The 25,113-nt window shown below is 47.3% G+C and overlaps 1 protein-coding gene across 2 annotated transcripts in view; it reads left to right on the plus strand.

Moving 5' to 3' along the window:
- LARGE1 (LARGE xylosyl- and glucuronyltransferase 1) overlaps positions 1–25,113 on the plus strand; it is a 593,562-nt gene that overhangs the window by 561,513 nt on the left and 6,936 nt on the right. For both annotated transcript variants that reach the window (XM_070453980.1, XM_070453981.1), the window contains exons 12-13: positions 1,972–2,250; positions 23,969–24,115. In XM_070453980.1, the coding sequence (XP_070310081.1) occupies positions 1,972–2,250; positions 23,969–24,115 (426 nt within the window). The remainder of the gene's footprint in view (positions 1–1,971; positions 2,251–23,968; positions 24,116–25,113) is intronic.

Genomic DNA, 25,113 nt, shown 5'->3' on the forward strand with positions numbered 1-25,113 from the left:
TCTATCTGCCTGTTGCTCAGATCCCAGCAGGGAGCTTGGTTTTAAGGGACAAGAGAGATTGGAGCCAGTGGCAGGAAGACAGGAAGTGGCGGAGCCATCACTCATTTTCACTCACTGAGGTTTTCTGGAACCTCTGGCGCTGATTCCTGTAAAGTCCACGTGGATGTGATGTTTGTCACATTAGCAGCACCTTTCTCCCGAAAACCCTAAGTATTTTGTGTCTCTGTCCTCACTCTAAACTCTTTGCTGGGGGGAAGATGAGCTGGATCAGGCAGGGCTTGCTCCCTGCTTAGAAAACTCAGACACAAAATCCAAAAGCAGGTCAGTGGGAGAGTCCCCAGCCAAAGTTGGCCTCCCTTCACACTCAGTCATGCCTCCTGCATCCCATCCCCTTTAGCAGTTCTGACATCCACATGGATGCAGAAATTATCCTTGCCCTTTACTCCCCAAATTTCAAAGGCTTTGTATAAACAGCTCTCATCCAATTGCAGAGTCCTTCCATTTTGCAGAGACTGAGATGCAGGTGGGATCATTCAAAATCCCAGGTTCTCAGAGCCCAGCAGAAACCAGGGGCCTTGTAGCAGAGGCAGAACACAAATTTCAGTGAAATCAAGCATTGTGGAGAATATAGTGCCTCTTTCAAAACTGGCTGTGGTCAATTTGATTAACAAGTGCTATAAAGTATGAGAAATGGAGGGCATTTTACCCCATGAATACCTTAATCCTCCTTAGTGAAAGAGGAAGCAAATCCAGGCAATACCAATTCACAGAATTACTGAGAGGAAACTGAAAGTCCATCAGGAAAGCCATTGACACAAGATAGGTGTGCCCATTTACTTTTGTTTAGAAGCATGGAAATGCATGGAATCTATTTCCTGGTAATTGTCCAAATAAAGTGAGCATTCTGATTCTGTACCTCTTGCTGGGTAGGGGGAAAAAAACTGAAATAGGCTTTTGCTGTTTTTTTAACCATAGATTTTATGTAGCAGGCACTTCTAATGCTTCTGGGGGAAAAAATACTTTTTTTCTAGATGTCTCTTCAAACATTTTTGCAGAACCCTCTTGGTTGGGAGCACCTTTTGTTTTTTATCTGGGCTTCATTTCCCGTGCCCCACCCCCACCCCCACTCTCCATGGCCCAGTGTCTCCAGGTAGATTTGCAAAATTGCAGGGTGACCTGGAGCAGTAAGGGCTCTGAAAAATAAAGACAGCATCACCCCAGGCTCACTTTTGTTTCCAGCATTCACATGTTTTGTTTTTTTTTTTCCTTCCCTTTGCCAGTGTTTTGTTTTCACTGTCTTCAAAGTTCTGTCCAGGTACCTGTGCACACAGTCCAGGTCCAACACTAAAGCTGAATGGACACCTGGAGCCTCAGTTCCTTCATCAGGAGAATGGGGGGAATGACAGATGAGGGGCACAGGGTCTGGGAAGTGCCTGGTGCATAGTGATGAGTCAGTCATTGTGGTTATTATTACTCTCATGTTTGCAGCTTACTTTCATGCTCCTTGTAACTCATGGCCTCCCTTTGGCCAAGCCTCCTCTGCTGGTCGCTGCTTCAGGAGAGTAGTAGCACTGCTGTCTACCTTTGCTGAGCGAGAGGGGGAGGTGGGGAGTTTTAAGCTGGAAAGGGATCTTTACATCATTCCATGTACTTTTCCCACCCACTATTGAAAAGAGGAGCCTGAAAAGGCTTATAGTGAAATGTGACTCTCTCCATGTCACCTGTCTGGTTGTAAACATTCAAAGGCTAGAAGCAAAAAGCCGAGTGTTTTGTGCCCGTTTTATAGATACAGGAACGGAGGTTTGGTGATTGGCCCCCGTCACACAGTGTTTGACTAATCCTTAGAGCAGGGGTCTGGATTCGGCACCCGCCCCAGGCTGGCGGACGATGGACAGGTACGCAGATAATGGTTGGTTACGCCGGTGAGGCCCGCGCATGCGCAGGTGCGTCAGGTGTCCTTTCCTCTTGCAGGCTCCAGATGCTGGAGGCCATCTGCAAACACTGGGAGGGGCCCGTCAGCCTGGCGCTCTACCTGTCGGACGCCGAGGCCCAGCAGTTCCTCCGCTACGCACAGGGCTCCGAGGTGCTCATGGGCCGCCACAACGTGGCCTACCACATCGTGTACAAGGAGGGCCAGTTCTACCCCGTGAACCTGCTGCGCAACGTGGCCATGAAGCACGTGGGCACGCCCTACATGTTCCTGTCTGACATCGACTTCCTGCCCATGTACGGACTCTATGAGTACCTCAGGTGAGGACGCGCGGGGTGCGGGCTCCAACGCCCCCTCTCTGAATGGGGCGGCTGGAACCCAGAAGGGGACGGGAACTACCTAAATCCACCCGGGGATACGGCCCCTGACTGCCGGGTTTGGAGGGGCCCCACGGCTACCCAATGCCTTATTTTTCTGACTACTGGCTTGAAATCCCAGTTTACCTCATGAAATGTTCAAGGCAGAGCTTGGTCTAGAAAGCATCTCTTGTCTCCCAGTCTAATGCTCTGTCTATAGCTTTCATGAAAACATCCCTCTTCTAATTTTGGATCAGACAGCCTTCATCTAAGCATTCTAGTAAGATCACTGCCTATTCTGTAAAACAAATCAAAGTGGTGGTGATGGCTAACATGCATTGAAGTGCTCGCTGAGTGCCTGGCACAGTTCTGAATGCCTGACAAGTGGGATTTCATTCCCTCCCCTTGCAATCCTTGCCACAGGTACCATTATTAATCTTTGTTTTCCCAGTGGGAGACTGAGGGGCTGAGATGGGGAGTTGGCATGTGGGGCTGCATACCTACGAAAGTGGGAGCCGAGGGCAGCCGGCCTAACCCCAGGGCCGTGTACTGATCATTGCTGCTGCCTTGGCAGCTGTGGCGCCCTTCCAGCCCTCCTAACGTGGAGGGCAGGGACCCAGCAGCTGGAGAAAGCTCCCGACTTGTGAGAGGCATAGATGGCTGTGTGGGGGGTGGCATTTGTTGTGGAATAACAAACCATCTGAAGCAGAAAGGACTGTAGAATCCACCTAGCCTGAAAGTCCCCAAGCACGCAAACTGAAGTCACAACATGTAACTGGTCCAAGTTTGCTTTAACCCTTTATCCCTGTCATATGTCAGCGTGAGTTACCTCTGCTCCTGAGTACCCTCCTGACCCAGGTACCACGAGGGGTGGTTTGCATGTACTGTCCTGCTGGATCCATATGGAGTTTAAAAGGCAGGTATGGTGACACTCTCCCTGCTCCTGTGAACAGAGAGGCTCAGGGAGGCAAGGTAACCTGCTCAGGTACGCCTGGGCTGCGCCAGGATTTGAACCAACGTCCTTCGGACCCCAGCTCTGCAGACTGCCTGCTTCATACTTGTCTGGCTGCTCTGTGGCTACCCACTGTGCCTGGCAGAGCAAGATCAGGATTCTTTCTCGCCTGGTCTCTGGCCCTCCCCACTTCCCTCCGCCGTGTGTATCTGTCTGTCTCTCAGTCTTACAGTCTTAAAAGAACTCCCACAAGAGTCTTTAACCCTTTGTTCCTGGAGCCAGAGTATGTGTTTGATGTGAGCACACCTGTCCCACCCCACCCCCACCAATCCCTGCCCTGCTCTCCAGAGCAGGGGAAGGCAGTCGGTGTTCCCTGTCCACTTTCTGAATTGTTTCCATCCAGGCTTATCTTGGGATGTTTCTGCCCACTGAGCAGGTGGAATCCCTTCCAGCCTGTCTCGGTTAAGAATCACAGATGAGTGACCTCAAGGCAACACACCCCTCAGTCAGGCAGGCTGAGAGGTGTCTTCTCAGAACACATGGGCAGTGACACTGAGCACCCTGAACCCAGGACCCTGCCGGGGCTTCAGGAATGGAGCTGTCCTCCGGCTCCAGCTGGGCCTTGGGATCTCGGTGTGTGGAGTGAGGGCGCCCCCGCGTGGCAAGACCGCACTTTCAGCCCCTGATTCTTGTGAATCCTGAGACTTCAGCTGCTTGCAGGTTGGTGATAGACTCTGGGTGCATCGGGTAGGGTTTCCAAGCGAACAGATGGTGGGGGGGTGGAGAGCTGACCTCCCACCTGCCAAAGAGAGGCTTTGGGACTGGACCATAGCCCACCCTGCACCCTCTGGGACTCTTGTGCAGGAGCACCTGTGGAGACCTCCTTCTAGCTAGTTGAACTTGGCCCCATCTTAAAAGTCAGGTCTCTGCTCTCCCATCCAAAAACTGTTTTATTATTTTGCCTCATGGTTCTCGTGATTTGAAAAACATTACACATGAACAGACTATTCAGAATGTATTTTATCTTCCTGTGTTTTATTGATCAAAGCTGTCAATAATTGCTAATCATGACCTTACCCAATGTGATATAACTGGTATTGCCCATTAATTAGCACTTTCTTACTGCAGAGTGACCTGAAGTTTCTGTTGGCCTGTAGCCACATCAGAGGAACATGTGTGGTTTCCCTTGTGCATTCTGAAATATTGCAAATTGCCCCTAAAAGCCCATTCCTTTCTTCACAGGCCAAGACCCTGAGCCGAAAATAACTGCTTCTATCCAGTGCTTTCTTTTTTAATTATTTTTAATTGGAGGATAATTGCTTTACAATGTTGGGTTGGTTTCTGCCATACAATAACATGAAGCATCCTTAAGTATTCATGTCTCCTCCCTCTAGAACCTTCTCCCCACCCCATCCCACCACTCTAGGTTGTCACAGGGTACAGCATTAATTTCCCTGCGTTATACAGAAACTTCCCACTAGCTCTCTGTTTTACATGTGGCAGTGTATATATTTCAGTGCTACTTTCTCAGTTCGTCCCACCCTCTCTTTCCTTCACTGTGACTACACATCTGTTCTCTATGTTTGTATTCCTGCCCTGCAAATAGGTATATCAGTACCATTTTTCTAGATTCCATATATATGTGTTAATATACGGTATCTGTTTCTGACTTACTTCACTCTAACAGGCTCTGGGTTCGTCCACCTCACAGGAACTGACTCAAATGTGTCCCTTTTTATGGCTGAGTAATATTCTGTTGTATATAGGTACCACAACTTCTTTATCCATTCATCTGTTGATTCGCCCAGCCTCTTCTGGTGCACATGTGAAGAGAGACCAGAGAAGCAGAGTGACTTCCTATCTAGGGTGAAAAGATAGTGGGACTTCCCTGACTTTTCTTCTCCTCTGTCCAGAGTTTCCATTCATTTAGTGAGTAACCATGACAAGGTACCTTAAGGCCCCCATATTTGTGACCCACACAGATAGGATCTGTGAATCCCATAGCTTTAGACCAACAGGAATGACGGCTGATTACAGACAGACTCTTTAGGTACCCTGATGGGTGTGTCCTGTCCCAGGGTTGTCAGCCTGATCTGGGGTGGAGACAGTATAGGACAGATGTCCTAGAGAGCTCGACCTAAATGGAGGCCTGAAGACTGAGCTGGAGTTCACCAGGAGAGGGGCGATGTTCCAGGTGGAGAGAGAGATTCATTCTGGAGAGGCAGGGTGGCCAGAGCCCTGATGGGGAGAACAGCAAGAGCTGACGTGGCCAGAAATGTAAGCCAGGGTGGGTCCTGCAGGGCTTCTTATAAAATGTGCTCCGGAGTTTATACTTTATGAGCAGGGATGGAGAGACAATGGAAAAACACTGAGAGCATGGCATGACTAGATGTCCATTTAAGGAAGATCATTTTCATTGCATCAGGGAAGGATCACAGTCAGTAGGGCAAGAGGAGCTAAGTTAGGGGACGACTGCATTCATTCTGGCAAGACATGGAGGCCAACAAAGAGATCGGAAGTGGCAGCAGAGACAGATAGATGGACCAGAGAAGCAATTCTGCAGCTGAAATCAAGAACTGTCTGCAAAGGTGGCTGGGCTTTAGAAGGCAAGACAGGGAACCTCTTTCAAATGTTGCCACCGAAGACTCCCTCTGCAAAAGTCTGTACCTGGAAATCCTGCCTGCTTTGGCCTGTTTCTTGTACTCGGCCCCTCTTGATCTGCTGTGCCTACATCCTTCTTGGACTGACCAGGATGTCATGGCATTGAACTTGAGTGTTACAGTGGATGAGGCCTGCACGGTGACCCTGGATCCCACTTGCACCCTGTGCCATAAGTAAATGTGTGATTTCCAACAGTTCGGTTTTTTGCAGCCTGTTTCCTCATTCTGAAATGAAGAAACAGACATATCAGGAGTTGCAAATACAAATGCCCGCTGGGGCCAGGACCTTGGCCTAAAGGAGCCAAGGGTGGTGAGCATGATTCATCACTAGGGAGACAGGAGTCCCCATCTCAAGCAGCTGCCATCTGTGCACGCTGATGTGGAATTTACTGGAGAGGGTAGAGGTCAGGCGTAAGGTCTTTATATTTTGCAAGAGGAATGAGAAATCTGGATTTTCATGTTTTAATTTCTAGTGTTGACAGTTTTTTTTTAAACAACTGAAACACTCTTGAGTCAGACCAAACATGTCTTCAGGAACCTTCTCACCCCCAAAGACCACCAGTTTGTGACCTCTGACCTTTTAAAAAAATTTTTCATCGAAGCATAGTTGATTTACACTGTTGTGCTAGTTTCTGCTGTACAGCAAAGTGATGCAGTTATACGTGTATTTTTTTAGAGTCTTTTCTCATATAGGTTATTACAGTCTACTGGGTAGCGTGCCGGGCATCTATCTTAGACAGTAGTGTACATGTGTTCAACCCAGGCTCCTGATTTATGCCTCCCCACCCGTGTCTCCCCTTCAGTAACCCTAAGTTTGTTTTCAATATAAGTCTGCTTCTGTTTTGTAAATAAGTTCATTTGTATCTTTTTTAAAAATCAGATTCCACATAAGACTGATACATATTTGTTTTTCTCTTTCTTACTTGCTCCACTTAGTATGTGATCTGAATCAGTCCATGGTGCAAATGGCATTATGTCACTCTCTTTGTGGCTGAGTAACACTCCATTGTATATATGTGTACACCACATCTCCTGTATCCATCCCTCTTGATGAACACTTAGGTTGTCTCCACGTCTTAGCTATTGTAAATAGAGCCGCTGTGAATGTAGAGGTGCATGTATCCTTTAGGATGATGTTTTCTTTCCAGATGTATGCCCCAGAGTGGGATTCTGGATCATATGGTAAGTCTGTGCTAAGGTTTTTAAGGAGCCTCCGTACTGCTCTCCATTAGTAGTTGTACCAATTTACATTCCCACCAGTAGTGTAGGAGGGCTCCCTTTTCTCCACACTCTCTCCAGCATTTATTAATAGTTAAAGTCTAGACTTTTGATGATGACTGTTCTGACCATTGTGAGGTGATACCTGATTGTAGTTTTGATTTGCACTTCTCTGGTAATTAATGATGTTGAGCATCTTTTCCTGTCCTTTTTTGGCCATCTGTATGTCTTCTTTGGAGAATATCTTTAGATCTACCTATTTTTTTTTTATTGCATTGGGTTTTTGTTTTGTTTTTTACATAAAGCTGCATGAGCTATTTGTAAATTTTGGTGATTAATCCCTTGTCAGTGTGACCTCTGATCTTGATCATCCCTAGGAACTAAAATTTTGAGAACTGGTAAGGAATATGATTCTATCAGAAAAAGTCCCAAATCAGCACGCAGTCCTTTTCATGTGAAGATAACCATATTGACTTGCCGTAGGCTTAAGGAAAATTTTTTCAGTGAGTGGGATAGATTTGTTCCTGATCCAAACACTAAAAGTGGATATGTTCGTGACCAGCATTGCATTGGTTTGGGATGAGGTTCAGGGCACAGTTTGCCGTGGCAGCTGTGAGCCCCAACACCACCCCCAAAGATTGACTTCAGCGTGGATATCCAACAAAATACTCTCCCCAAGCCTTGTTAAAGCATTACTGCTAAAAATGATGATAGTTGCTATTGACTGAACCCTTACCAGCATCCTTGCCAGCTGCGTTATATAAATTTCCTCTACTCTCCAACACTTCTTTATGAGGTAAGTGTTATAACAGGTGACCAAACTGATGCCCAGGGAAGTTAACTCTTACTGTCCAAGAAGAAAGGTAGACACCCCTACACTAGGCTGCTCAGTAAATGGAAGCAGCTCTATTCCCCCTTGAAACTCAGTATACCAGAGCAGTCTGATTGGCAGTCTTATCAGACCCCCAAATACTTACCCATATCACCTTTTTTTTGTGGGGGGTGACTACTTGATGACCAAAAAAAGTTCAGCATCCCAGCTCTCCAGCAGTTGCTTAGTAACTAGCTAACATTACAGCAAAAACAAACAGATCAATTGGGAAATAATGAAATGGGCTCTATGCATAGACACAGCTGCAGCGTTTCACTGAAACCTCTCTCCCACCCCCTCCCCCTGGTTCTTCTAAAAAGCCAGCGTGGAGATGTGCAGCCTTCACTCCTGATTTCAGAAATGTCAAGTGAGATTCCGCAGGCATGGCGGAAGTCACGCAGACCTGCCTTGGAACCCAGGTTCTGCTGTGCTCACCAAGGATGTGCCTTGGGGCTGCTTGTTTCATCTCCCCAACCCCCTTTCCTCAGTTAGTAAAGGGGCTAATAATAGCTCTGTGGGGGCTCTAGTAGGCGTTCAGCAGGAGTTAATTGTCTGTGTTTTGGCCCCTTCTCAGCACACGCAACTGAATATCTCTGCCAGGCCCCCACCCAGAACCCCCCACTCGTGCACACTCTGCTGCCTTCAGGACAGCCTGGCAACTTAGTTTCTCATTTCTTAAAAAAGGAGATCGTTACCATCCACTCTTGAAACTAGTGAGTGAGCACCTACTATACACTCGTGGGCAGGCAGCATCGTGGCCGTGCTGTCCTTGGAGTCACTCAGACCTGCATCTCAACACTGAGCATTCTACCCTACATTCACGGACCTTCCGAAAGGTACTTAACCTCTCAAACTTCCTGTGAGTGGGGACCACAAGGTTTCTCCGCACTGAAGGTTCTGGGAGGCTGAAGTGGAGTCATGGTCGGAAAGCACATGGCTGAAATGTCCCACACTGCGCAGGTGTGGTCGTGCATCTGCATGGCCAGGCCCTGTTCTAGGCGCTCGGGCTGTCGCAGTGCATGGGACAGGCCAGGTCCCTGTCCATGCAGGGTCTGTGCTCTAGAGGGCGCTCCAGCTGCGGGCGCTGCCGCTACTCACAGCAACACAGGTATGGAGATAAATTACAGGAGCTGAGACCCACAAGACAATGACCCAGAGTGGCTGGGCGGGGCAGGCCTTGAAAATGGCTCAGCTGTGAAGGACTAGTTGGTATCCAGGCATGGACTGTCTTGGCATGTTTGAGGAATGTTGCAGAATGGCCAAAGCTCAGACAGCTCCATCAGCTGGAACTTCCCACGTTCACAAGTCTAGGGCAGGTGTCTCACCTCTTTCCTTCACCCAGCAGAATCCTCACCTTTGTTCAGCGCTTGCAGCTTTAAACCCCTCTGTTTTGCTTTTTTGCCAATGTTGCCTTGCTCCCTAGGGGACAGACCTGCCCCACTGGTAGAGACCATATCCTGGATATACGGGAGTGACAAATTCCACCTTTATTGCGTCCTCTGCAGAATGGTGTCTCACCATCCTCCCCCATCACGAGTCCCCTGGCACGTGATGGCTGCTCTGTCAGCACCGGTTGAATGAGGGCAGACATGTGAACAAGGGCCAGGAACAGGTGGTGCCACGCGAGGCCAACTGGCTACTTGATGAGGGACGTGACCAGGTGGCGTTTCCTTGTGTTCGGCGTTGTTTCTACAACCTGAACATTTGTTGAGCACGTATTATAGGCCAAGCACCGTGGCAAGCGCTTCTGCGTGTGTTTTGTCATTTAACCTTATCACAGTTCATTTAACAGATGAAGACACCTGGGTGAAATAACACACCCACAGGCACAGCATTACTAAGCAGAAAACCCATTTAGCCTGGGTTTATCCAAAGGCATTCTGTGCTTCAACTATACTTCAATTTTTATAAAAAGCAGGTTATTTAACAATGTTGTATTAATTTCTGCCCTATGGCAAAGTAATTCAGCTATACATATATATACAATATATAACCTCTTCAATGTTGGTTTATCATAGGACATTGCATATAGTTGCCTGTGTTTACAGTAGGACCCTGTTGTTTATCCATTCTGTGTATTAATATAATAATTTGCATCTGCTAATGCCAAACTCTCACTCCATCCCTCCCCAGCCCCTTGACAACCACAACTCTGTTTTCTATGTCTGTGAGATTGTTTTGCAATAAATTCATTTGTGGCATATTTTAGATTTCACATAAAAGTGATGAAAGTGAAACAAAGTGTGAGCTGCTCAGTCATGTCTGACTCTTTGCAACCCCATGGACGGTAGCCTGCCAGACTCCTCTAATCCATGGAATTCTCCAGGCAAGGATACTGGAGTGGGGGGTTGCCATTCCCTTCTCCAGGAGATCTCCCCAACCCTGGGATTGAACCCAGGTCTCCTGCATTGCATGCAGGCAGATTCCTTACTGTCTGAGCCACCAGAGAAGCCCAGTGTAAAGTGATAGCATATGGTATTTGTCTTCCTCTTCCTGGCTTACTTAATATGCTAATGTCTTGGTCCATCCATGTTGCTGTAAGTGGCATTATTTCATTTAATGGCTAATATTCCCTTGTATATGTGTATATACCACATCTTCTTCATCCATTCATCTGTCAATGGACATTCAGGTTGGTCCCAGGTCTTGGCTACTGTAAAGAGTGCTGCAGTTAACATAGGGGTGCCTGTGCCTCTTTTTGAGTTTGGTCTGGATATATGCCCAGGAGCAGGATTGCCAGATCATGTGGCAAGTCTATTTTTAGTATTTTTGAGGAGCCTCTATACCTTTTTCCATAATGGCTGCATCCACTTACATTCCCACCAACAGTAGGAGGGTTCCCTTTTCTCCACACCTTCTCCAGCATTTATGGTTTGTAGACTTTTTGATGATGGCCATTCTGACTGGTGTGAAGTGATACCTCATTATAGTTTTGATTTGCATTTCTCTAATAATTAGGAATGTTGAGCATCTTTTCATGTGCCTTATGGCCATCTGTATGTCTTCTTTGGAGAAATGTCTTATTGGTTCTTCTACCTTTTGATTGGATTGTTTGCGTATTTTGGAAATTAAGCCCTTGTAGGTTGTATTGTTTACAAATGTTTTCTCTCCATTCCATAGTTGTGTTTAACCTGTTTGTGGATCCAAATGCCTGATGGGCCCATCTCTGTCATCATTGTGATGGCCATGATCATCCTCCCTGATTTTAGTTATCAAGCGCCTTCTATGCACTGAAGAACTGTCTCAGCTTCTACATGAGATGGCCCATTTAATCTGCCCAGGTCCTAACACTAGCCCCATCTCAGGATAAAACAGTGGCACAAAGATGTAAGTTGCTGGAGAGTAAGAGCAGGTGAGTGTCCAAGTAGGGCCTAAATCTGCCCAGGCTGCCCTCCAAACTGAAGCTCTTGACAGCCCCTCCAGTGACCGCTGGCTCACAGCTAACGCAGGACAGCACACAGAAAGCACCCTTGGTTCTTCGGTCATAATTGCTAACAGGAAACAGGTTACATAATTGCTAACAGGTAGGAATGAATAAGGATGTTGAGATGGACGTGAGATACTGACCAGAGTCCCTGGCAGAGATCTGGGTGCAATCAACAACAGCTTTTTCTTTTATTAATTTGCCCTGAAAGCTCAATAGTAGCTTTTCTTTCTTTTCTGCCCCTCCCTACCTAACTTCAACTGGATATGTTAATACCATCAATTCAGAAATCACAAGTCTTGCTGCGCCCCACCCCAGGTTTCAGAGGACTCTGCCCATCTCTGCCTGCATTCCTGATGCGTCTTACAGCTCCATTCCCTGTAGTCAGCCTTACCTCCCTCATTTGCAAGTCCTTGCTGTTGTCCCCACATACCTCCTGGAAGCCTATCTACTGGGAACTTATTTCCTAGGCAACTGGAATAGAATCTGAGCAAAACCATATTACCTGGCCGCCTGAGCAGGAGTGTGAAGCAAGGCCTGGGACAGGCTGTGCCCAGGTTGGCCTCCATAGTTACCACGCAGATGAGAAGCAAACCTAGCCCAGAGGTAGGCTGCTAAGTCCTCCTGACAGGTGTTATTCAGATGATCTCTCGTTGCTCTAGTGGAAGCCAGGCTCTGTCGGGTCCTCTTGAAGCTAGGCAGTGTAAGGGGTGTGGGGGCATCGGGAAACATTTTTCCGTGCCCCTCCAAGGGTTGGTGGTATCTATGGCCATGTCTTCTTGCCTGGAGAATCCTGTGGACAGAGGAGCCTGGTGGGCTGCTATCCATGGGGTCGCAGAGAGTCAGACAGGACTGAAGCGACTTAGCACAGCATGCATGCAGGGCCATGTTAACCCTGCTGCATCTCACCATCTGCCAGCTTGCTCACTGGTTCGTTTGCACTGTACCCACACAGTTCCAGGAATAAGCAGAAATCAGAGAAGTACGGAGGCATTTAAGACACGTGTCTCAGCCTCCTCTTCAAGTAGGGATCACCCCAGCTGTGCCTGTCGACTCCTCGTGAGCCTCCTGGGAGGATACGAGGGTGCAGGCAATCCTTGCAGACTGAGAGCTGTCTACAAGCACCCTCCATGCACCAGGAGTTGTGCTAGGTGTTTGACAAATGTGATTGTTTTCATCACAAACGTTACCATTTTTTTAATGCAGAAGATAAACTTGATCAAAAGCTCCAGGTGGCAGAACTACAATTGCCATCTGGCTCTGTCCTTTCCAAGGGCCTTCTTCACAGTACTATCCGTTCTGTCATGTAAGATAACCACAGATTGATTCCTTCATTTATTTAATGCCTGCTGTGTGTCTGGCACAGTGCTGGAGCAAGAAACATAACCATGAGCAAGGCTCATCCCTGACCTCAAGCGCAGCAGAGCTGATGGGAACATGAGCAGGCAACCTGTGTGTTGTTAACGCTGCCACCACCCACCGTCCCCAGTGAGCAAAGAAGTCCGGGATGATGCTCAGCATTGCTAGTTATTAGAAGAATGCAAATCAAAACTACAATGAGGTATCACCTAACACCGGTCAAAATGGGCATCATCAAAAAGTCTACAAACAATAAATGCTGGAAATGATGGAGAGAAAAGGGAACCCTCTTAACATTGTTGGTAGGAATGTAAGTTGGTATAACCATTATGGAGGACAGTATGGGGGTTCCTTAAAAAACTAGAAATACAATTCTCATATGATCCTTCAATCCCAGTCCTGGGCATATATCCAGAGAAAACCATAATTTGAGAAGGTACATGCACCCCAGTGTTCATGTTGGCACTATTTACAATATCCGAGACATGGAAGCAACCTAAATATCCATCAACAGAGGAATGGATAAAGATGTGGTACAAATCTCCAGTGGAATACTACTCAGCCATTAAAAAGAATGAAATCCCATTTGCAGCAACATAGGTAGACCTAGAGATTATCACACTAAGTGAAGTACAGGCAAAGACAAATGTCATATGATATCACTTATATTTGGTAACTAAAAATGCTACAAATGAACTTATTTACAATATACAAATAGACTCAGACTTCAAAAACAAACTTATGATGACCAAAGGTGGGAAGGGGAGGGATAAATTAGCAGTTTAGGATTAACATACACACACTTGTTGTTTAGTTGCTAAACTGTGTCCAGCTCTTTTTATGATCCCATGGACTATAACCCACATTTCTCCTCTGTCCATAGGATTTCCCAGGCAAGAATACTGGAGTGGGTTGCCATTTCCTTCTCAGGGGATCTTCCCAACCCTGGGATCCAACCAGAGTCTTCTGCCTTGGCAGGAAAATAAGACAGTCCATAAGGACCTACTGCATAGCACAGGGAACTCGGTGTTCTACAATAGTCTATATAGGAAAAGAACCTGGAAAAGAATGGCTATTTGTATAATGGAGCCACTCTGCCATACACCTAAAACTAACAACACTGTAAATCAACTATACTGCAATATGAATTTTTTTTTAAGTCCAGAATGAACCAGTCCCATAGAAGATGTAGCTCCGCATCAAACGGGACACATCAAGACCAACAGAGGTGGTCAGGGGAGGTACAGGGAAGCGAGTTCCTCTGATTGGCTGCTCACAAAGCCTTAAGAGAAGGAGTGATGCTGTTGTGGTTTTGGAAGCGGAGGCGTACTCCAGCACAAATTTCTTTCCCTCCTCCTGTTCCTTTTACTGTGACTTTCCTGTGAGTGAGTCCTGGGAACTTGTATGAGCATCGCTTAGGTTCCTTACAACTCGGGCTTGATTAAAAAGTGGTCTCTCTGACATTTGATGCTGCGGGTATCCAAGCTCTGAGAGCTGAGGTCTCGTTCTCTCCTGGCAGCCTGACAGCAGCCCCTGTACCTTCAGCCCCATGGTTCCCAGCAGTTTGCCACTTGTCAGCATCAGCCCAGCCATTTCTCTTAATGGAGTGGAAGCGCTCATGACCAGAGAGTGAGGATTTTCACCCCTACCCAGGGAGTGGGGGCAGCAAGAGATGTCCAGAAGACAACGCGCACCAAGAGGGCTCATGCACAAAGCAGAGAGTGGGAGATGGCGTTCCCAGGCTCAGGGCAGAGGGATTGGTCTTCAGAATCAAGTGCAAAGGAAAGGCAAGAAAAATGAGAATGGCAAAGTCTGTTGGATTTGACAGTGAGGGGCCATTGCTGACCTTGACCTGATCCAAGGAGTCAAAAGCAGACTGTAGTAGTTAGAGAAACTCGTGGATGGTAAAGAAAAGAAAAATCACCAGTGTAGGAAGCTCAGTAAGCCAGGAGGTTGGTGCACGCCTCTTTATCTCCAAATGCTGCCTGCATCCTGGCCTCTGCTCAGTTAGGTAGGATTCCCCCATGGGGATGCTGTGTAAAGAGCATCAGCATGCAGGCTCCAGCCTCCTGCCATCTCCCTCCATCCCTTTCCCAGCCTCTCCCACCAGCTGCCTTGATCCATGAATTCCCATGAGGCTCATTGCTCTAGCTATCAAGTCACTGCATTAACAGACCTGGCCCATGTAGATCCTGTGATTGTTGATCTTTCCAGGTTATTTCCACACTGGTGTAGCCTTGATTCATACAGTATTGATGTCAGTGTCTTCATCCTTTGTTAATGATGGTGGTGACCACTAGCTGTGCTTCAAGGCAAATTACTTAGCCTGAGACTGAATGTCCTCTTTGGTAAACTCGAACACTAGTACATGTCACAGGTTGCAGTGATTCAAGGAGTAATGTCTATATAAAGTGCCTGGCACGGGGCTTGATATGAATACATTGAAGAAATATAGGTAATACTGATTACTGTGTATTCACCACCTACACTATATCAGGCGCATTATAAGAAATTCAGTTCCCCTGGGTCCTTTATGCTTCCTTATTTCCAAACTTTGCAGATACCTTGAACCCCCTTCTTCTCCTGACTGGCCATCTCCTGCTTCTTAGAACAGAGCTTAACCAATGGCATTTTTCACAGAATTAGAACCAAAAAATCTTAAAATTTATATGGAAACACAGAAGACCCCAAATAGCCAAAGCAGTCCTTACAGAGACAGATGAAGCTAGAGGAATCAGACTCGCAGATTCAGGCTATACAACGAAGCTACAGTAATCAAGACAGTATGGTAGTGACCCAAAACAGGAATATAGATCAAGGAAAGGATAGAGAGCCCAGAAATAAATCCACACACTTATGGTCAATTAATTAATCTGCAACAAAGGAGGGAAGAACACACAATGAAGAAGAGAAACTCTCTTCAATAAGTGATGCTGGGAAAACTGGACAGCCACCTGTAAAAGAATGAAATTAGAACACTCTCTAAGACCATACACAAAAATAAACTCGAAATGAATCAAAGACCTAAATGTAAGGCCAGACACTATGAAACAGGCAGAACACACTTTGACATAAATTGCAGCAGTATCTTTTTTAATCCACTTTCTAGATTAACAAAAATGAAAATGAATATAAATGGGACCTAATTAAACTTAAAAGCTTCTGCACAGCAAAGGAAACCATAAACAAAACCAAAAGGCAGCCCACAGAACGGCAGAAAATATTTGCAAACAAAGTAACCTACAAAGGATTAATCTCCAAAATACACAAACAGCTCATGCAGCTCTATGTCAAAAAAAAAAAGCCAATTGAAAAATGACAACTAAACAGACATATCTCCAAAGAAGACACAGATGGCCAACAGGTACATTAAAAGATACTCAACTTTACTAATTACCAGAGAAATAAATGTGGTTTATTATCTATAAACTCCAATCAGGTATCACCTCAAACCCAAAATGGCCATCAGCAGAAAGTCTACAAACAATAAATGCTGGAGAGGGTATGGGAGAAAAGGGAACCCTCCTCCACTGTTGGTGGGAAGGTAAATTGTTACAACCACTATAGAGAACAGTATAGCGATTCCTTTAAAATCTAAAAACAGAATGACCATATGATCCAGGAATCCCGCTCTGGGACATATATCTTGAGAAAACAATAACTCAAAAAGATACGTGCACCCCAGTGTTCACTGCAGCACTATTCACAATAGCAGCTGAATGGATTAAGATGTGCATATATACACTGTAATATTACTCAGCTCTAAAAATGAATGCAGTAATGCCACTTGCAGCAGCATGGATGGGCCTAGAGATGATCATACTAAGTGAAGTCAGTCAAAGACAAATATATGTTATCAGTCATGTGTGGAATCTAATTTTTTCAAAAAGAGATACAAATGAACTTACAGAACAGAAATGGAAATAAAATTATCGAAGACAAAACTGTGATTACCAAAGGGGAAAGCTGGTAGGGAGGGATAAATCAGGAGCTTGGAATGAACACATAGACACACACACTACTATGTATTATTAATAATAGAGAACCAACAAGGACCAAGTTTTCCAACTACTCAATATTCCATGATACTCTATGTAAGAAAAAATGATGAAAAAATAATGAACATATGTATAATTGAATCACTTTTCTATACACCTGAAACTAACATTAAAAAACAACTGTACTCCAATAAAAGTACAGTTTTTAACAATGCATCATCCTAACCCATCTCTACATCTTTTTAAGTATAGTTTGGTGGCATTCAGTCTCATTGTTTTGCAACGGTCATCCATCTCCAGAACTATTTGTACCTTCAGAACTGAAACTCTGTAACCAAACAGTAACTCCCCACTCCCTCTCCCTTAAGTACCTAATAATCTTTAATATAGTGATACATTGTCTCTCTAGGAAAAAAAAAAAGAACCCAGCTCAGTGCTGGGAAACTCCACCCGAGAGACCCTACATTTCTGTCCCCACTTCCCTCCTCTTTGGGCTCTGTCACGACAGAGATTATCATCAGTTCACTCAGCTCTGGACTCTATCTCTGCCTGGCTTCCTAAATATTCACTAATTAATGAGCATATTATCTTAGCTTTCTTAATAACCAAGGCTGTGAAGTATTTATTATTACCCAGATAAGGAAACAAAAGCCCAGAGTTAAGAAAATTGCCTGTGATTACACAATTAGCCGTGTTGAGATAGAATCTGCATCACCTGATGTAGAAGATGACGCTCTTTTTCTCACTACTCGGCCTCTCTTCAAATTGGCATCCCTTGAGAGACACCCAGCCCTCACATATGTTGAAGCTCACTTTAGTTGGCTCTTCTTGAAACATCAGAATATCTGGCCATCCTATGTGGCAGCACCTATATTATGTCAAGGGCTCTGTAATTGATCTCCTGGGAGACACTACAGTCAACTCCCAGCAGCAGAGTGATTTTTTCACTACAGAAAGCTGATCCTCTCGCCCCTCAGCTCAGAGTTCCCCAGTGGCTTATCTCACTGAGTAAAACCCAAGACCTTTGTATTGGTTTCCTGTGGTTGCTGTAGGATGCTGAAAGGGTCAGGGTGTCTGCAGGGCTGCACACTCTCTGGGGGCCCTAGAGGAAAAGCTGTTCTCTTCTCCCAGGAGGCCTACCCACATTCTTTGACTTGTGTCCGCATCACTTCAGCCTCAGATTCCGTCATCCCTTCTCCTCCTCTGACTCTGACTCTCGTGTGTGTGTTAGACGCTCAGTTGTGTCTGACTCTTTGTGACCCTATGGACTGTAGCCTGCCAGGCTCGTCTGTCCATGGGATTCTTCAGGCAAGAATACTGCAGTGGGTTGCCATTTCCTTCTTTTACTTCCCTCTTACAAGGGTTCTCACTGTTACAATGAACCCACCTGAATAATCCAGGATAACCTTCCTATCTCAGCATCCTTAATCACATTTGCAGCATCGCTTTTGCCCTGGAAGGTCACATATCTGCAGGTTCCTGGGATTAGGAGGTGGATGGCTTTGTGGGGAGGGGGTTCATTTGCCCACCACACCCTTCAGTGATCTGTAAACCCTGTATAATCCGCAGGAGCCTCTCCAGTCCCCTTTCTAGGTACTCTCTCTGCGCCTTACTGTGCTTTTGTCAGGTGGGCCTTTGCGCTGGCTGTTTCCTTTTCCAGAAAGCTCTTACCCCAGATCACCATGTGGCGTGCTCCCTCACCTACTCCAGTCGTTTGTTTAAATAGCCCCTTCTCTGTGAGGCCTGCCTGGATCACCTTATTTAAAATCGCAATCCATTCCCCACCTCTGGCATTCCTAACATCCCTCACCCAGCCCCGTTCTCTCTCAGCAGTTCTCACTTTCCAGCACACCATGCTGTTCGCTCTTTGCTCTTCTCGTCTGTCCCCCGACCACAAAATGTCATTTCCACGAGGGCAGGGATGTCTGCCTGTTCCGTTTACCAGCATAGCCCAGGTGTTTCAGCAGCGCCTGGTACAGGGTGCAACGAGCCGGGAATGAACCAGTGACAACAAAATGTGAAGATCCAGGGTGGGTGCCAGGCTGTGGGCAGGCCAGCATAAAGAGAGGGGCGGCTGCCCATGCTGATGAGCAGGGCACACCACAGCTTGTCATCTGCCAGGCACAGGCTGAGCACTCGATGCATAGCAACCCATTCAGTCCTCACCAGCACCCTCCAAGATCAACGTTGGGATCACCATCCCCATCTTACAGACGGAAATCACAGGTCAAAGAGGTTAAGTAATCAGCTGGGGTACAAACCTGAGCCCCCAGCCTCAGAGCCCTCATCTTTACTGCATTAGAACCCACAATGTATCCCTGTTTCTTATTTCTCTGAGACTCTTTCCCATCATTTCCTCGTGTCAGAAACCTGGACTGTTTTCCTGATGACAGAGGCCTGCCTCTAGGATGGAGGATGGGGTTATAAAGAGAAGGGGTGTGGGTATGGGGGGTGGTATACACAGTCAACTATCAGGATCAGTCTTGGAGTTTGGTCATTATAAGCACCAGGAAGCTTCCTCAGTTATTCTACAGTGTCTCTAGAGTGATAGTTTCACTTCATCCTCACAGCAGTTCCGATTGATAAGAACATCATATCCATTTTACAGATGGGAAGGCTGTGACTACAAGGTCCCCAAGGTCACAGAAGGGTGACGGGCAAGACCTGAATCTGGTGCTGGCTGCTTCCAAGTCACTGTGTTTACCGGGTGCTCTGTTATACCAGCAGGATTCTGAATTACTGCTGTAGATAACTAAGGTGCCTCCTAGGGTTCTGCATGCCTGAAACATTCTAGTAGGCTTGTGAATATTTTTGAAGGGGTCGTGGACAAGGGCAAGTGGGCTAGTCAGGATTTTTCAGAGAACCAGAACCATAGGATGATTAGATGGCTAGATAGTGACTTTAAGGAACTATGATGGTGGCAAGTATGAAATTCATAGAGCAGACCAGCAGGCTGGACACACAGGCAGGATTTCTGTGTTACAGTTTTGGGGTAGAATACCTTCTTTCCCAGTAATGCTAAATTTTTGCTTTACTTAAGGCCTTCAACTGATGGGACAAGGCCCACCCACATTATCAAGGGTAAGGGTTTTTACTTGATCCTAAATGTTAATCACATCCATGAGATACCTTCACAGCAACATCTGGAGGAGTATTTGACCAACCAGCTGGGCACCACAGCCTAGCCTAATTGACACATAAACAAACCATCAGGAGCGGCCACCATCAAGTAGTCAGTGCCTAGTACGTGCCAGACACTGCACCAAGCATTTCTGTATGCAACACGTACCTTTTCCCATCAGAATGTTTTACATATGCATGAACCCTGAGACTCAGAAGGGTCCAGGTGACTTGCCCACGAGGAGTGATGGAGTCAGGGCCAGAAACCAAGTTGCCTAGTTACTACCATACCAGACTGCCTTCCAGAATCTTCAGCTGAGGGGCTCCCCTTGGTGGTCCAGTGGCTAGGACTCCATGCTCCCAGTGCAGGGGGTCTGGGTCCGATACCTGGTCAGGGAACTAAATCCCACATGCTGCAACTAAAGATTCCACGTGCCACAAGAAAATCAGAGAGCCTGTGCATGCCACAACTAAGACCGGGTGAAGCCAAATAAGTAAAAATATTGTTTTTAAAAAATCATCAGTTTGAATACTCTAGATTAACTAGTCTCAGAGAGATGAATGACAGGCTCCAGAGCCGTTCAGCCTGTCAGAGCTGGCTCCAGAACGCAGGTCTCTTGGCCCCTGGGCCAGCCTTCCCACTTCACCATCCTCCCTCCTGGAAGCATCCACCATGCTCCTGGAAGAACCTGCCCTGGAGACACTCTGTCCCCTCCTGGACTCACTTTCTAGTAAGAGTGGCCGTAGACCATGCCACTCAAGGTGGTCAGCAGGCCAGCCAAGATGGGAGGTGCTGGCTGGACACACTACTGCAAAGAAAGCCCAGGCTGCTGTTACCAGCTTAGGGAACAGATGTTCTCAGAGTCGGTGCCCTGAAACCACTGTTGCTGAAACAACTTCTTAATAAGAACCATTCAGGACATCGATAGCAAAGCCTCCTTGAACTGAGGTTGAAACGAACCTATCTAGTGACAAATCCTTCTCCGTGGCACTTCGTGTTTCAGCGAGATTAAATGGAATTTACAGAACACTCCAGAATCTCATGCTCTCTATGCAGAGGGAAATAAGGTTTCTTAGGACTCAGTTTTGGGCGGCATGCTGGTGACTGGGTCTGCTTACTCTGGACCTTGCAGTGTATTGGTTGTTTGGTCGCGAGCAACAGAAACCAATGCTGGACGCTTAATTAAAATGAAAAGAAATCAAAGGGGAAGCATAATTGCTGAGTGGTTTATCTTATGGAATCAAAGTAGGATTCAGAAAACTAGTACTTGAGACCATAAGTAACCCATGGCAGCTCTGGGCCCCTGTGCAGCAGAAATTCAGAAACCTCCGGAGTGCTGCCTGGTGCACAAGTGAGCTCTGTGGTCTCCAGCCTCTGCATCTGTTCAGATTTCCAAGAGTGAGAAACTGATTTGCTCAGCCTTAGTGTCTGCCCGTGAACACCTGGTCAGGGCTTCACGTGGGGCAGCACGGCTCAGGGCTGCCCCTGTGTACAGGGGCCATGAGAAGGGGAATTATCTTCTATTCCAAGAAGTGGCTTCTAGAGATTTCCCTGGTGGCCCCGTGGCTAAAGCTCCATGCCCCCAGTGCTGGGAGTCTGGGTTCGATCTCTGGTCAGGGAACTAGATCTCACACGCAGCAACAAAGATCAAAGATCCTACATGCCTCAACTAAGACCCGGCACAGTCAAATAAATAAAAATTTTTTTTTAATTTTTAAAGAAGTAGGTTCTATAATAACCTTGATTGTAACAACTATGTGAGGTTTATATAGAGATACCCACACTCATAGATCTCTGTAACTGTTGTGTGTGTGTGTACACTTCGCCATTCCCTTTGTCATTCAGCCCTCCCAGCCTCCCACTCCATTTCCACAGCAATCATATCTTCACAAAATTAGCTGCAAATGCAATCTTGAGTCCTAGTTTAGCGATCCTTGTCCTTGGGCTTTTAGCATCCTGAAACATTTTAGATGAGAACGTCAGCATCAGGCAGGAAGAGACTTTGGAGGTGGTGTTCTGTATTTCCAAGCAGAGTAAATGCATGGTGACTATTGAAGGAATAGCAACCACCCAGCAGTGCTGGGATATCTTCCCTCCCTCCAGGGGCTTTGCCATTTTGATCCAAGGATATTCTTTAGACCCATATGTCCCATCCCTAACACCCATGTCAATAAATAAGATGCATGCCTTTCCCAGGTTGCTCAGTGGTAAAGAATCCATCTGCCAAGCAAGGGATGAGCATTCGATTCCTGGGTAGGGAAGATCCCCTGGAGAAGGGAATGGCAACCCACTCCAGTATTCTTGCCTGGGAAATTCCATGGACAGAGGAGCCTGGTGTGCTACAGCCTATGGGGTCACAAAGCGTCAGACACAACTTAGCAATTCATCATCAACAACGTACCTTTCCTGGAGGAAAGGTAACAAGCCCCCGGGATGCCAATGTCCAGTGTAAGGTTGATATCAAAAAGAATGTCTGGCCACGGGCCAGGGAACCTTAGGTGTTTGTATAAAGGCATTGCTTAGAGAAAGACGAGGAATGCAGGCCAGAACAAGCTAACTCAGACCTCTGATCCTCTAACCAGCCAAGGGTAGCTCACCAAATTCTATCTTGGTGTCATCCTTTACAAATCTGTCTTGAAATAGTGATGTGAGGGTCATATATCATTTGGTATATAGTTAACTGAAGCATAATTATGGAGTGAACTGCAAATGATACTTGAATAATTCTCATGTCAACTCCCAGTCCATCTCAACCACGCTCTTGCACTGGGAGCTGGTGAGACCCCTTCACCAAGAGTGGTTCTGAGAAACCCCTCCTTATCTTGACCTGGTCCAGATTCCCCCTCATTTGTGGCTACCAAACCCTGCTGCTCTTCTTTTTTGGATTGCTTCTCTGTTCGTGTCCCATGCTAGTCTGGGCTCACAAGTTACTTCCTTACAGTGTGACTGCTCCTTGCAGACCAACCTGTCCTGCACACACAGGCTCAGAGGTCTATTGCATAAAGTTACTTTATGTAAGAAGCAGTTGTATTGCACTAGAGGACTGCTTCTTGCAGCACTTTTGCAAAATACCTCGTGTTACTCCAAGAGAGACTTCTTTCTCTGTCTCAGAGATCACGAGCACCTCAGGCTGGCCTGAGCCCCGAGGGTCAGTAATCTGAGCAGGAAGCCAGCTTGAAGTATCACAGCCGTGGCCAAAGAGATGCCTGGGAATAGGACAGCACTGCAGTATAATAGGGACTCTTCGCCATGTGCCCGGTATGCCTGACAGTACTGGTATTTCTGGTACCTTGTCGAGTTTCCACAGCAGCTCAGCAGGGAGATATTATTGCCCCATTTTGAAGAGGAACCTGAGGTCATGAGAAACTGAATTACTTGTAAAATATGGCAAGACACCTAAAGTGAAGAGCCAGGCTTTTAAGTCCTATCTGTGGTTCATTACCAGTCTCATGCGCCGTGACCTTTCTCTCTTTCAAATGATGGCCTCAGAGCCAGCCCCAGGCAGGCAAATCCAGAAGACAGGAGCTAGGTCTCAGAGGTGCAGAAGGCAGAAGTGAGGGAGAGGATGGCGGGGTCCAGGGCTCTGGCATGTTGGGTGCTGACTCTGTGGGGTCTGTCAGGTGAGTTTGAAGGCTTAGCATCTGAAGGAGTGTTGCCCAGGTTGGCTATCATCTCATCAGCATTATGTCCAGCCCTCCTTTGGCCAGTGATGCATCAGGCGGGCGGCCAGCCCAGGGGACCCAGCAAGCAGGCTGGTCTCCACACCTTGCGAATGCTGGTCTCTTGGCTTTGACAGGGGCACACACTGCGAACGTGAGGGGTGGGGGTCCCCAGCCCCTCTGCTCCGTCTCCAGAAAGATTCTGCCTCCTGGCCCAGAGACAGCCAGGGTCCTGAGTACTGCTGGACAAGCTTCCAGGCCTCCCCCAGGTCTCGGATTCCCTTTTGTTTAAACTGAGAGGCTACCCCTGGCTTTCTCTCCGACCCCTCCTTGTGCCAGCCCCCTCCACGCCCTCGCCTGGGGGCAGTCTCTACCCCTGGCATTACTCGGGCCCCATCTGTCTGCCTGCCCTCTCTCCAGGAAGTCTGTCATCCAGCTGGACCTCGCCAACACCAAGAAGGCCATGATCGTCCCCGCGTTCGAGACACTGCGCTACCGGCTCTCCTTCCCCAAGTCGAAGGCAGAGCTGCTCTCGATGCTAGACATGGGGACCCTCTTCACGTTCAGGTGAGTGGCCCTCATGCCACCCCCTGGGAGAGGGGGAGCCCGAAGTCCTTGTCGCTCCTGGGAAACCAGGAGCCAGAGGAGCTGCTGGCCCCGATGGTTGTCACTGGCATTAGACCATTTTCAGGCCAAAGCAGCACCGCTGGCCCCAAACTGTGTGCTTGGAATAACTTTCTCTTCCCACGTGCCGTGCGCTTTTGGTGTGACTGACCTGTAGGGCTTTGCTGGTGGCTCAGTGGTAAAGAATCACCTGCCAGTGCCTGAGACCTGGGTTCCATCCCTCGGTGGGAAGATACCCTGGAGGAGGAAATGGTAACCCACTCCAGTATTCTTGCCTGGGAAATCCCATGGACAGAGGACCCTGGCAGGCTACAGTCCATGGGGTCAGGAAAGAGTCGGACACGACTTACCAGTGAGAGAGAGAGTTCGCCCTGTGTACCCAGATGGAAGGGACAGGAAGGAGGGTAGGGTGTCAGCTTCTTTCTTTTCCACTTTAATCAGTTGATGTTTTGCCCCTGTCTGCTGACTGACTTCTCCTCTTGGTTTGCTCGCCTCTTCACTCGTTTGATCAGTGGGTTTTGTCACATTAGGGCCACGGTGGCCACCTCTCGTTTTCTTTTCTTGTGAGCAGTCTGTTCTCTGAGGTCCTCAGGCCTGGGATGGGCAGCAGAAGTAGCTTCAACAGCTAAAGGCGTCCAGGTGACTCCAAGATTGGATACAGCAGTGTGGCAGCTGTCTGTCCTGTTGCCCGAGTGACAGGTTCAAACAAATCCCTCATTTCCCTGGCTTCCTAGACCCCTCAGTCCTGCAGAAACATAGCAGAGGAGCTACCCGTCCCCCTGTCCAAAGGGCCAGGGAATGTGCACAGTGGCACAGATGCAGATGGCTTCTGTCCCCAGGGACACACGGCACCATTAAGGGGAGCACCCCTGGGTGAGCAGGAATCCTGCTCGGTCTCCTGATTGTAAGAGAGAGCCGTGCCTGCCCTCTGCTCCCATTTT

The sequence above is a fragment of the Odocoileus virginianus genome, chromosome 23 (assembly GCF_023699985.2).
Source record: "Odocoileus virginianus isolate 20LAN1187 ecotype Illinois chromosome 23, Ovbor_1.2, whole genome shotgun sequence".
NCBI classification, from domain to species: Eukaryota; Metazoa; Chordata; class Mammalia; order Artiodactyla; family Cervidae; genus Odocoileus; species Odocoileus virginianus.